At 38.4% G+C, this 15,047-nt stretch overlaps 1 protein-coding gene across 1 annotated transcript in view; it reads left to right on the plus strand.

The window, feature by feature from the left end:
- LOC109482220 (fibropellin-1-like) overlaps nt 1-15,047 on the plus strand; it is a 38,342-nt gene that overhangs the window by 6,168 nt on the left and 17,127 nt on the right. The window contains exons 6-14 of the mRNA XM_019784916.1: nt 903-1,013; nt 12,610-12,720; nt 12,889-12,999; nt 13,160-13,261; nt 13,694-13,804; nt 13,991-14,101; nt 14,271-14,381; nt 14,533-14,643; nt 14,796-14,906. Of these exons, the coding sequence (XP_019640475.1) occupies nt 903-1,013; nt 12,610-12,720; nt 12,889-12,999; nt 13,160-13,261; nt 13,694-13,804; nt 13,991-14,101; nt 14,271-14,381; nt 14,533-14,643; nt 14,796-14,906 (990 nt within the window). The remainder of the gene's footprint in view (nt 1-902; nt 1,014-12,609; nt 12,721-12,888; nt 13,000-13,159; nt 13,262-13,693; nt 13,805-13,990; nt 14,102-14,270; nt 14,382-14,532; nt 14,644-14,795; nt 14,907-15,047) is intronic.

The raw sequence follows: 15,047 nt of genomic DNA on the forward strand, positions 1-15,047 counted from the left end.
TAATTAATTGTTCAGCAACAGACTTAAAACGTGGATTGAATTTAGCTTAATATCTGAATAGAATCAAATTGCCATTGCCAAGAGTTCATTCAATTAACTCCAATTAAAATAAGATCAAGATTTGTGTTTTTCATCACACAGACATAAATGAGTGTGCCAGCAAACCGTGCCATTATGGAATCTGTGTGAACCAAGATGGCGGATACAAATGTACCTGCTCATCTGGATGGACTGGACAGAACTGTCAGCAAGGTGAGATGTCCCTTAATTTCATTAAAGTTGCTTCAAAGGAAGTCTTAAAATGTGGTTTTCAGTAGATTTCATATCTTACTCCCAGTATTCAGACTTTTTTTAACCATCTTCATTTGGTGATTATATATTTTTCCATCACAAAGCTATAAACCCAAATGAATTAATTATTTTTCCATGTTCTGCTCCCAAATCTTGAAACTTTTGTTTAAGATCATGCTTTAAGTAACGTATCAACTTCATTTAGTAATAAGATTTTTTCATCATAAAACAGACATAAATGAGTGCAGCAGGAGCCCATGTCAGCATGGAACCTGTGCGAATCACGTTGGCGGATATACATGCAGCTGCTCACATGGATGGACTGGACAGAACTGTCAGCAAGGTGAGCTGTCCCTTAATGTTATCAAAGTCGCTTCAAAGGAAGTTTTACAATATGTTGATTTCATATCCTATTTCCAGTCTTCAGATATTTTTTTAAACTATGCTTCAATCGGTTTCATTTGGCGATGACATATTTTTCCATTATCACAAAGACCCAAATGAATGCATTTTTCCATGTTCTGCTCCCACCAAATCTTTTGCCCAAAGTCATGCTTTAAGTAACAAATTATCACTTCATTTAGTCATACCACTTTTTCATCATAAAACAGACATAAATGAGTGTAACAGGAACCCATGTCAACATGGACACTGTGTGAACCAAGATGGAGGATACAAATGTACCTGCTCACATGGATGGATTGGACAGAACTGTCACCAAGGTCAGTTATATAATTGCAAAGCATTTAGCTCCTTCTTCCACTAAATGATACTCCTTGTAATTGAATGTAAATCCATTTTTGTAATCAAGAAGAATATCAATACGACTTCCTCTGTAAGAGAGGCCAGTAGAGTGAGTTGTTTCCTTCAAGACTTGCCACAGAGGTAATGAGTGACCACGTGTGGTAAGTACAATTTGCTGATGTTTATATGCCTGGAGCCACATACACTAGCACATCAGTCATAAGCAGGAGGCACGAGATCTGTATAAATGTCATATGATATATGTGTGATCATCTAAACACTTTTTCTTTATAGACTAGTACAGAAAAATGATGTTTTGCAGTTGGGTTTGGCCCATGGGTTATGATTTGAAAATTACTAGCATTTACACCTTAAATCATAGATGATCTATCCAAGTCGAGCTCGTTTTTTTCTGCTTGGACACATCCACATAAAAAGAGACTCTTGTTTGGCACTGTATATAGCCTCTTTACACGAGTGGTGAAAGGAACAGGAATGCCGTCTAAATGATCCCGGCTATATTCGATGTGCATTCTGAAAATTCAGGGTTTACTCCAAATATATATTCAGACCCATTTTGGTTCTCCTATATGATCAAAATGTGTGATCAAATTCGAACGCTGTTCCGGCTCATTCCGCGACCACTTTGATATACACTGACCATTGCCCCGTCTGTTGTAGCCCGGCCCTGTCAGCATGGGTGGAGGGAACACAACAACCACTGCTACAAGCTGATGAACGAGAAAGTCAGCTTCAGTACAGCGAACCAAAGGTGCAAAGGAATGGACGCGAATCTCGCTTCTATCAGGGACGGCCAAGAGAACAACTTCATTGCAAGTATCATATCTGGTGAGTATTGTACAACTCTTTGGCTCCATTTCCACAGGATGGTGTCCCTTACACAAACAACCTAACTTTATTACTTCCGAGATGAAAGTATTGTTTTAAGTGGCGCTAATTCGATTTGAATGTTTGGGTTCCAGACTTGGAAGAAAGGGTGGTGTAATACATGGTAGCTGTTGTACCTATGAATGTATTTAACTTATGTACGTAAAACATATTTCAGCTATACGTCCGCAATGTTTTGCAGAAACAAACAATTCATTCGAATATTCATTCATTTATTATTCATCTAAACATTTAATCGGAACCAAGCTGAGACACGGTTCTGGATAGTCATACGTTTTTGGATACGCGGAGACAGTTTCATAATCGTCCGTAACCCTACATATGTACATAACCACTTTCATGCATAGAACTGGTAGGTACGATTCTGGATACAATAGTGACCTTGCAGTCGTTAGCGTTGTTGACTTAAAAATGACAAGATTCTTGGTTCGAATCCCTAGCAAGTTGTGTCTTTAGGAAAGGTACTTTTACAACAACAATAAATCAGAGATCAAAACCTCCAGGAAGTATAAAACTATCACAACGACTGCTGATGTCACACTTGCTGATGTCACACTAATAGCAATGTTCAGTGTGACGCTACAAGAAATGTAATCTGAACCCCAAGAGCTAATCATATACCGAGAACGCAAGAAATCCGTCCAACCCACCGTTAGGTATACAGCTGCCAACACACAAACACGAACAGAAACAGCCAACCTTCTGCGGAAGGAAACATCTCCTTCCCCGGAGGTAATGAGTACAAAAGTAGTTTGTTACGTTTTGATAAAATGTTTTGTTTGTATGCAAACAAACAAAATGAGCTATCTTTGGCTAAAAAGACGCCTCATTTTATTTGCAGGTGCATCTGATGATATGGTCTGGATAGGACTACAATACAAGAAGTGGACGGACGGGTCAGCAGTTTCCTACAAGAACTGGGCTGAGGGTCAGCCTGACGATAATAAATGGTTTACTGGCGGAGAAAAATGCGTCGTTATCTACAAAAACGTACGTGTTTCTGTTCTTTGGTTTATCTTTGGAAGCCCTAAGAAAGAAAGTGTGCTGTTTCACCCAGTACTCCTGAACTTGTCTAAGGCTACAAAAAGTAACCAGGTAAACCAGGTCCCGAAATGCTTTTTCTGTATGCACGCAATGTATGTGGTTCAGACAATTTGCCTGAAACACTTAAGAAATTAAGAAGTATGGATTATGCTAAAGCTGTCCAGAAGCCATTGCCATTATTTGTTTTATACTTTAGGCCATGTTGAATAGATTATATGGATGACATCCTCTGGGAACCCCAAAGCTGATGCGAGCATGGCAAAAGTTTGGCAAAAAAGTTGCCTTCATTATGAAATCTAGGTTGATCAAATGACGAAACACAGAGTAATATTTTATTGGCATAGACTCTTCATTTTCATTCCTTCATATTATTTTTTGTCATTTGGAATGGATTTTGGCATTCTGCGACATATAATTTTCCAATATTTCAATTTACGGCGATATATATTTCCTCATTTTGCGGCTACTTTGTACGATTTAGAGTATAGTCAAATAGAAAACGTCTTTTTGGAAACGGACGCAAATTCATGCGCGCGCGGATGTCATCCATATAATCAAATCAACATGGCCTTATGGGCGGTTAACAGGCAATGCAGCAAATCCACATTCACCTACATGTATATCTAAACCCAACACATAGCCCATGGGAGGATAGGAACAGGAAGGCACCAGACTTACCTGCACAGCTCCACTTTACCTACACTAACCTGCATAATCATACAGGTGGTTTTCGAGTGTTGACTACTTCTAAGAAAGAAATGACAACTTTAAGACAGAACTATATGAAAACGACACATAATGTCATGGATCATATAGAACAGACACCGATTTGTTTAATTGGTCATAATGTTTTCTACAGGACGGAAGGGATGCCTGGATTTTTACTGCAAAGAGGTACAAAGGAGAATGGAATGACCGAAAATGCAGCGATCGTAAACCATTCATCTGCAAGAAACCAAAGTAACGAGAACTCAAACTCAACCCAATATTGCATTGAAGAAGTAACAAAAAAAGCCACGGTTTGAGAGTAAGTCAATGCATGTCAACGTAGAATCGTCGAGTTATGTCTCAAACAACATCAGACAACTTTTAGGTTCCAGATAGGGGATGGACTTTCATTATAGACCAAAACGGAGCTTGTGTGTTACAATGAATGAATATTTTATGCAAGAAAATAGCAACAAGTACTGGCTATGTTAGACATATGCATTTCAAAGTTCGATGTAAATTTAGAAAGCAGTCACGATTCCTTCAACAATTTCTGTTAAACGTTGTAGGGTGGTACTGCAGTGAATAGATTAGTAGTAAAATTGTAGATTTAGTAGTAGCGTATTGGGGTACAGGACGAAGACAGACATATACAGAAGAACATAAAATGACCAAGACCCCTATTCTGAAGAACTCAACGCTGGAGAAATCTTATATTTGTGACTAGAAGTGTGTATATAGAGTTGTAATATTCATTTTCAGATGTAACATTGCGATCGTTGTCTGCGCCAGGAAAAGAATTGAATTTAGTCAAGCCAAACAATGGCATCGTGCTGATGATGAGAAGGATTACTGTATAGAAAACAGATTTTAATTTAAATTTTTTTCCAAGACATAATTTCGAAGGTGGCACCACTTTATTTACGCAGAGCACAGCGACCCAGAGACTCTAGTAGATGTAAACATGCATGATGATATGTTGTGTGAAAAATATGTTTTGGTTTATCAGAACTTATAAAATGATGATGTAAAAATATAGCAGGTCTAAAATAGTGATAAAAACAATCTCGGGTGAGCATGTGCATTTACTACATTAACTCACCAGTCTGAATGAAAAATAAAAAAAAAATAGAAAAAATGTAATCAAATCGAACTCGTCTACAAGAGATGAATGTAACATTATTTCTCAGTTTTGATGTAGATGGAATTGTTTTTTACGAAAACATCAAGAGGACAATGTTGTTCCAATGATCCGATGTTAAATTTTGCTTTGTTGTTGCTGTAAGAAAATATTTTCACTGCGACCTAGCTGACTGTATCCTTTACTCCCAGCTGTGGACTATTGATTGATTGGTTGACTGTCATATGTTGTAACACTCTATTATACATATTATAGTGTTGAGGAGGCTAGTGTTTGCCTAAGTGAATGTTTTATAAAATAGTGACGCGAAAACAAACAATTCAAAGCAAGGCGTTCCAACAGCATATCTATATGTGTATATACTCTATTACGTCACAAGCCAGAATACAGAATAAAAAAAAAATATGTTTGAAAACAAATCAAATTTGTCTACAAGAGATGATGCGACAGTAGTTCTTAGTTTTGATGTAGATGGAATTGTTTTGAAGAAAACATCAAGAGGACAATGTTGTTCCAATGATTTGATGTTTAGTTGTGCTGTATTATTACTATAGAAAAAGAAATAATACTTTGTCGTTTAATTGTCAGATGATTGACTTTCATGTAGTTTGCATCCCCTTATATTATAGTGCTATAGCCAGGGGAAGTTTTTGGAGAAGTGGACAAAACCAGTATATTTACATGTACGTGTGAATTTACTGTATATTCTCACTAGCAAGAATAATCAAGAAAAGAAGATTGAAAACTGCAACCATGTACTACTTCGAATTCGTTTAGAAGGGATGTTGTAACAGTGTTTCTGCATGTTGATGTACGACATGTACACGTACATGGAGTCTGGAATTGTTTATCAAGAAAAGAGGAAATTGTTGTTCCAATGGGATGTAGTTTTGCTTTATTGCTGCTATATGAAGAGAAGTAGTACAGTAACTACACATGTATTTTCACTATCAACTGATTTGTATCTGTCATATGTTGGTTACGTTACCTTGCATTGCTAAGGAGGTTTCTATAGGAGTCATCAAAATATGATGCAGAAGATAGCAAGCTTTACAAAAGCAATGTTTTGCCGGAACAAACGTAAGAAGAGCATACGTAGTCACTACATCAGCCCACGTACAATCAAGACAAACTGAGAAAACTGTAAACAAATCAAAATTGTCTACCCAGATGTTGTAAGATGTTCCAAAAAACAAGCGGGTGTGAACATAAATATTCACTACAACAGCTCACAAGCAAGAGTAATCCAGAAAACTTCAGTGAAAAATGTAATCCAGTCCAACTCTACCAAAGATGAAAGTGCATGTTATAAAATACAGATTAAATTACCATATGCATGATAAAGCCTGTCGGATCGTGTTGTCATGTTTAAACAAATCTAGGTAGACAGATTACCTACACGTGGTTTTACACGACTGGTTCTTGTCACCGTGAGGAGCTCAGAAAAGTTGTCGTTTCTACGGTGCGTTTGTTTACTGTGTTGGTTACTGTGTTTGAGCCTTACAAACGCAAAGAGGGACAAGTTTTACGTATAACAACTCTGCTAAGAAGTAATTTGTAGCATGGGTCATTATGTATCCTTAGTATGGTGGGTGGCAGCCACCTACTATCTGTTAGAGCTATGGTCTTCCCGCCATAGCTCTTATGCACATGCCCGGTGGTCCCCCTGGGGATCACTCTGGAGAGAGAGTCTTGATGTGAATACACTGTGAGAATGGACAGAGACTGTGTTGGGTTTTGTGTGTCTATTTCCTGGATAGAGGAAGGAGTTAACACTATCCACAACACACACAAATGCGCGCACGCGCGCACGCACACACACACACATAAACCAAAACATACACGTATATCCATCGAAATTGCACTGCGCAACATACCGGTTCTGTTTGAACCTTATGCTTTAAGCATGACTTATACATTTTGTTTTTGAAAGCTTTCTAGATTGGTCTTGGGAGGGCTGGCAGAATATCAGTGTACTGTACTGGTAGGCACCTTATGTGGGTGTGGATTCGTTCAAAGCTTGAATCTGAATTGGTCAGGAATCATTGCGGCGTGTATGTAACATCATCGTGATACAGTCTTCTATGGATCCGGACAACGGTTAGCTAGTTTGTTAGCTAGCTGCCGACATAAGACAAACCTAAGGCACTTCAATTTTATTAATCTTAATACAAAATGTGATGTGGGGCTCAAGAAACTTGTCATTATCTTATATTAACAAAGTTTAACTGATATCTGGTTACTTATGTCATTTTCAGCTTAGGACCCGGTCAAATGCGTTGTGCGATCTTCGCTAGATCGCAGACAAAGAACATTATTTGGATAGTTGTGCATATGTCGTACGGTATTCAGCTGTCCCGTCACAGAAAAAGGCTGCCTAAAATCCTTGTCGTGGTTAAATTTTGTCACAGCCTGCTCGAAAATTAGAAAAACCTTGGTCCTTGTAGTCCCCATCAGATATTGATTTGAATATCTACTACTGAGAATCAAACTGGCTATGCGATTATTCTCCACCAGACCTCTCATATCATATAGCATAAGGCAACAAACAGTCCAGTTTGCCGATTAGGGTTTAATTTAACAGTCAGCAAACAAGAAAGGGTAGGGCAACTATATTCCTAATTTCGGCAAAATTCTAGGTCTTTTCGAGGTCTAATGTAGAACACCATTCAATATATCCCAGTCCCTTACCACGGTACCATGGATCTCTTTTTTCGTTTCGTTCTGGCCTAGGAAGACAAAGATGAAGGCAAGAGAACTTCCAGTTTTTGTATCTCTGTGAAACATTAGGTTTGTTTATTTCTCGCTGATTATTTGCATATTCTGATGTCACTTGCTTGCAGGGTGCCATTTTGACCTCCAATTCGACCTTCCTGTCAGTCTTCGGTTGCACCGTTTCCCCTTCGCTCGTTGACTCTACTCTATTCAAATAACTACCGGTACACAAGCATACAAACGAGCAAGCTTGTGTAGCATATTGCAAATTTGAATATGTAGTGTAGATGGGTACTTAGTTTTCACGTGCTTGAAATTAGTCTGTTTATTGTTAAAAACAAGCTATTTCCCTGACCTTACATGGGGTTACATGCTCTTTACAATGAATAATACAGCGTACTGGCAGAGCCAATTTGCAACATTTTATACCAGTCGAGGCTGAACTCTACAGTTGTCAACATGCGGGCAAACTAACGTAAAGGTATGTCGTAGTGCTTTTCACTCTACACGCGCGCGTACACACACATACACACGCGTGCGTGCGAGCACGTACACACACACACGCGCACGCACACACGCATACGCACACAGGATACATACACATTACACACGCGGCACACATACAGGCACACGCGCACACACACACAAAAAACTACTCTCACATACGGACACAATTTCAGCTTCGTACAGTGTTAAACGGGAAGTACTTCAGAAAAATCCATGTAAATCTACTTCACCAGTTTCACCTGTTGTTTGGGAGTTATTTCTAAATGTATGTGTGTATCTTCAGGGTTCTAAGTTTGGATAGCAGTTTGTTTATTTGTTTATTCACATATATTTATTGAGTATTGGGCAAAGAGCACAAGTTGCTTACATAACACCTTCTACTCAAAACATACGAGTGTAAAACACATTGACAAAATACATGCATAATTACAAGGTGGGTAAAACCAAGATAAATACAAACAAGACATGTTGGTGATCTATCAATTACGAGAATCTACCCGTAGAAGTTTTGGACTACAGCGAAAACATGGACAACAATTTGTTTACCAACATTGAATCATGTTTAGATTTCGCGGCACTTTGTTTGATTTTTCAGCATCAGGTTAACACAATGCCATTGTTTTGGGTGTTTTCACGAGTGAATGCATTTTAGCCACGTATTTTGTCGTAGTAAGGGCATCAATATGTTTTTGATTCTTATATTTGTTAAACCTACCCTGTTATAAAGAAAATAAGCATACTACACAGAATTAATCCATACTACCGTGATCTAAGGCTGAGCTCATTTTTCATATGTGATGATTTGAAAGTAGTCTGGTAAGGTTTATCGCAATATTTCAAATCTCTACCAGACCAAAATAGGAGAAATGTCATACCAGAAGACTTTGGTCATTGGAGTACAGGTTTGTCTACTTTGAAAATGAATGATTCACATTGACAAAAATAACAACAACTACGTTGGCTTTTTCCGACATGAAGCTATATAGAAAATGAACTTTTAATGCCGCTAAAAGATTCGAAGATAGTCGATACCCTTTTTTTGCCGATTGAAAAAGAACAAGAATAAACTGTTTTCGTGCACCATACAACACACAATCTGCCATCATGCAAACACTGTAGTAAATTAGACCATGAAAATTAAACGTTTGGAGGTGTGATTTTTATAGGATCAATATGACTGTAATATTTGGACAGAAAATGATTGTAATGTTTTGGCGACGCCTCAGGGCAAGCCTAATACAGCTTCAAGAATTAATAATAGATAAACAACATTATATAAACATTAAACTAGAAACCGTAGCCATGGCGATGATGTTGATTGTCAACCTTGTTTTTTTATGTGTAAGAATTAGTATCTGTTCCTAACAGATGGCGTTAAACAACACGCAGTCGTCGCCGAAAGACCGTACTACACCGCCTGAGCTACCTGCTGGCCATCCTACCCTAGATGCGAAAGAAAAGAAACAGGCCGTCAGTAAGGAAGAAGAAGAAAGTCATCAGTACGTAGACGTGGATCTAGAGTATGGCATTGGAAGTGTCATTCTTGGTTCCGGGTTTCACCGCGCAGCGCCCCCTAACCTTCCTCCTCGTAACCCCGCCCAAAAGGAGAAAGGACAGAAACAAGCGGAAGGAAAGCAAGAAGAAGAAGGTCATACGTACGTAGACGTGGATCTAGAGTATGGCATTGGAAGTGTCATGATTCTTGGTTCCGGCTTTCAACGTGATACACCTCCTGAGCTCCCTCCTCGACACCCTACGCAAGAGGTAAAGGAAGAGGAACAAGCAGGCAGAAAGAAGGAAGAAGACCATAAGAACGAAGACACAGGGAAAGAAGATCACACACAAGATGTAGGTCAAGAGCATGCCAGTGGACAGGGCTCCGGTGCTGCCTCCACTGCCTCCCCGACCCTCTGTCTTGACATGGGGGACCACGTGATTGTGTGGCCGGAGCAAAAGGAAGGTTCCGAGCAGCAGAACAAACCTGGGGAAACTACCGGGGATGAAGATCACACACAAGACGAAGGTCAAGAGCATGCCAGTGGACAGGGTTCCGGCGCTGCCTCCACTGCCTCCCCGACCCTCTGTCTTGACATGGGGGACCATGTGATTGTGTGGCCGGAGCAAAAGGAAGGTTCCGAGCAGCAGTACAAACCTGAGGAAACTACCGGGTATGAGGAGGGAGAGGGGCGTAGCTTTGCCGCTAAAGCTAGAGGTACGTTCAGATTCAATGAGTGAATGAATGGATGGATGGATGGATTGATGGATGAATGAATGAATGAGTGAATGAGTGAATGAGTGAATGAGTGAATGAGTGAATGAGTGAATGAGTGAATGAGTGAATGAGTGAATGAGTGAATGAGTGAATGAATGAATGAATGAAGAAATGAATGATTGAATGAACGACCTTTGTTGTACATTTGGCTCTTACAAGGTAATGGTAAAAATGCAGTTTCTATTTATTTCGATTGAAACGTGCTGAGCAGTTTCCACTCAGTTTGGATAATACTTTGTATATACAAATTAGAATTCATATGATCAATGATAATGTAAATAGTGTTTTTTATTAGTTTTCTACTTCACATAAGGTACAACAACAAAGGAGGAATTTTGCGGAACAATTTGGTAGTTGCTGGTAAAACTGTAATCCATATGACATGATTGTTAGGGTAGATTTAGGTTCTTATATTGCAATGTTTTTCTCATACCTACATGTATTATGCACATGTAATCTACTTTTTTTTTAAATTCAACAAATAGGACAAAGACAAAGTGGCGCTGCACTCAAGTGTAATCTACTTGCAAGCTACCTTATGGAATGGGCTCTTGCAATTACGATTACACACACACACACACACACACACACACACACACACACACACACACACATATAGAGATAGATAGATAGATAGATAGATAGATAGATAGATAGATAGATAGATAGATAGATAGATAGACAGATAGATAGATAGATAGGTAGGTAGATATTGTCAGTATTGTCAGTAGCTAGTAGTCAAGACTATAATGGGAACATCATTTCATTTCAGTACTTTCAACGATGCATTTAAAACCTGGCTAAATGCTCATATACTCTGTACTGCATCTCAGATCGTGCTATGGAGATGTTTGACCAGATGAAGAGTAAACTTCCCTGGCTTATGATGGTCTTGGGTATATCTGGCCTGCTGATTATAGTGGCTGTTGTCACCGCTGTACTCCTACCGACTCGCTCACCTGGGAAGGGGGTATGTCATGGTCTTCATAATGTTTTATGGAAGGAGTTCAGTAGAATTTGTTAGCAGTATATGCTGTAAGGTGCTTATTTAAGGACTCGGAGATTCTGTGTTCGAATCCCTGCCAGCATGAAATGGCCCCAATGTTGATTCAGCCGCCAATTGTAACCTACTTGCAATTCAGTCACTGGTTGCGTAGGCAGATACAAAATCAACAGCATGTCAGTATTAACTAGTACGACGGTATCGTCTGTTTTAGGTATTTTTATCTCCGCAACTAGCCTTATAACATTGATAGATTATTGTAGCGTAGATAAATATATGTCATTAACTAGATATGCTATATCAGATATAGTGTACACAGTTGAGCAGGGGATTTAAGTAAGAACATTTTAGTAAGTTGTAAAAAGAAAACAAAGCGCGGGTTGCAATCTTCATGTATCTTTTTAAAAATTGTGCACCGGATTCTAGGAGAACCTAGATCGCGCAGAGTTATGGGTGATACAACAGAATTCAACTGCTTCGTTGTGGACTCCTTTCTACAAAGAGACCAGCTCGACCGTCGGGCACCCAACCTCCCTTTCCTCGCTGTCCACAGGATCAGTGACGAGTGCCGGACGTGAAACCACCGAGGTCGTACTAACAACACTCGCACCTCTGTCAACCACTGTCGGTAAGTAAGGAATATTCAAACTTTCATTGCACATAGTATTCCTAGAAGGTACGTTTTATGTACAGCCCTAATCCCTCATTTCTATAAATTGCACAGCAGGCAAATAGACCTCATTGCTATTCGCTTGTACAGCTCAAATTAAAGACCTCTTTAGTATCACGTTTTCACTCATACAAATGTACCTGCTCACCTGGATGGACTGGACAGAACTGTCAGCAAGGTGAGTTTCTTTTGATGTAGTCAGTTTGCTTTAGTTAAAAGCCGCCCTTTTTAAATAACGATTACTTCTTATTATTGTAAAATATTCTTCGTGTTCTTTAATAAGTATTTGGTGTTATAAATGTATGTATATCATCGGAATAGCTGTAATATTGTTCTCTCCGTTGCCACACAGACATAAATGAGTGTGTCGGGAAACCTTGTGAACATGGACGCTGTGTGAACAGAGATGGCGGATACAAATGTACCTGCTCAAATGGATGGACTGGAAAGAACTGTCAGCGAGGTGAGATTTGTCTGATGTAGTGATTTTTTATTTTCTTGACTTTAAATCCTTTTTTCATTACAAATGTAAGGTCTTCATTTTTTCTCCAATCATTTAGGTGTTGAACATATAATAGGTACATTTTCTTTTCTTTATCACACAGACATAGATGAGTGTACCAAAAATCCCTGTCAACATGGACGCTGTGTGAACAAAGATGGAGGATACAACTGTACCTGCTCACCTGGATGGACTGGACAGAACTGTCAGCGAGGTAAGATTCGTCTGATGTAGTGATTTTTTTATTTCTTTTTTTATTTTTCATCCTTTTTTCATTACAAATGTAAGGTCTTCATTTTTTTCTCCAAACATTTAGATGTTGCTGTCCGGTTGAACATCAATCGATTTATAATAGGTACATTTTCTTTTCTTTATAACACAGACATAGATGAGTGTACCAAAAATCCCTGTCAACATGGACGCTGTGTGAACAAAGATGGCGGATACAAATGTACCTGCTCATCTGGATGGACTGGACAGAACTGTCAGCGAGGTAAGATTCGTCTGATGTTGTGCTTTTTCATTTTTGTTATTTTTCATCCTTTTTTATTACAAAAGTAAGATCTTTATTTTTTCTCCAAACATTTAGATGTTTCTGTCCGGTTACATTAATCGATTTATAATAGGTACATTTTCTTTTTTTAATCGCACAGACATAGATGAGTGTACCAAAAATCCCTGTCAACATGGACGCTGTGTGAACAAAGATGGCGGCTACAAATGTACCTGCTCACCTGGATGGACTGGACAGAACTGTCAGCGAGGTAAGATTCGTCTGATGTTGTGATTATTTTATTTTTTTATTTTTCATCCTTTTTTCATTACAAAGTCTTCATTTTTTCTCCAATCATTTAAGTGTTGCTGTCCGGTTGAACATTCATCGATTTATAATAGGTACATTTTTTTTATCACACAGACATAGATGAGTGTACCAAAAATCTCTGTCAACAAGGACGCTGTGTAAACAAAGATGGCGGATACAAATGTACCTGCTCACCTGGATGGACTGGACAGAACTGTCAGCGAGGTAAGATTCGTCTGATGAAGTGATTTTGTTTCATTTTTCATCCTTTTTTCATTACAAAGTCTTAATTTTTTCTCCAATCATTTAGGTGTTGTTGTCCGGTTTAACATTCATCGATTATAATAGGTTATTATAGGTGCATTTTCTCTTATTTATCACACAGACATAGATGAGTGTACCAAAAATCCCTGTCAACATGGACGCTGTGTGAACAAAGATGGAGGATACAAATGTACCTGCTCACCTGGATGGACTAGACAGAACTGTCAGCGAGGTAAGTTTCGTCTGATGTTTTCATCCTTTTTCATTATAAAATATTCATTTATTTTTTTGTTATTTTTCATCCTTTTTAATTACAAATATAAGGTCTTCATTTTTTTCTCCAAACATTTAGATGTTGCTTTCTGGTTGAACATTGATCGATTTATAATAGGTACATTTTCTTTTCTTTATCACACAGACATAGATGAGTGTATCAAAAATCCCTGTCAACATGGACGCTGTGTGAACAAATATGGCGGATACAAATGTACCTGCTCACCTGGATGGACTGGACAGAACTGTCAGCGAGGTAAGATTCGTTTGATGTATATATAGTGATTTTTAATTTTGTTTATTTCTCAACCTTTTTTCATTACAAATGTAAGGTCTTTATTTTCCCTCCCAATATATAGGTGTTGCTGACCGGTTAAACATTAATTGATTTATAATAGGTACATTTTCTCTTTTTCATCACACAGACATAGATGAGTGTACCAAAAATCCCTGTCAACATGGACGCTGTGTGAACCAAGATGGCGGATACAAATGTACCTGCTCACCTGGATGGACTGGACAGAACTGTCAGCGAGGTAAGATTCGTCTGATGAAGTGATTTTCTTTTATTTTTCATCCTTTTTTCATTACAAAGTCTTCATTTATTCTCCAATCATTTAGGTGTTGTTGTCCGGTTTAACATTCATCGATTTATAATAGGTACATTTTCTCTTATTTATCACACAGACATAGATGAGTGTACCAAAAATCACTGTCAACAAGGACGCTGTGAGAACAAAGATGGCGGATACAAATGTACCTGCTCACCTGGATGGACTGGACAGAACTGTCAGCGAGGTAAGATTCGTCTGATGTAGTGATTTTTTTTATTTTTCATCCTTTTTTTAATACAAATGTAAGGTCTTCATTTTTTCTCCAAACATTTAGATGTTGCTGTCCGGTTTAACATCAATCGATTTATAATAGGTACATTTTTTTTTATCACACAGACATAGATGAGTGTACCAAAAATCCCTGTCAACATGGACGCTGTGTGAACAAAGATGGCGGATACAAATGTACCTGCTCAACTGGATGGACTGGACAGAACTGTCAGCGAGGTAAGATTCGTCTGATGTACTGATTTTTTAAATATTTTTTTGGGTTATTTTTCATCCTTTTTAATTACAAATGTAAGGTCTTCATTTTTTTCTCCAAACATTTAGATGTTGCTGTCCGGTTGAACATTGATCGATTTATAA

The sequence above is a fragment of the Branchiostoma belcheri genome, unplaced genomic scaffold (assembly GCF_001625305.1).
Source record: "Branchiostoma belcheri isolate BF01 breed outbred unplaced genomic scaffold, Haploidv18h27 scaffold11, whole genome shotgun sequence".
Taxonomy (NCBI): domain Eukaryota; kingdom Metazoa; phylum Chordata; class Leptocardii; order Amphioxiformes; family Branchiostomatidae; genus Branchiostoma; species Branchiostoma belcheri.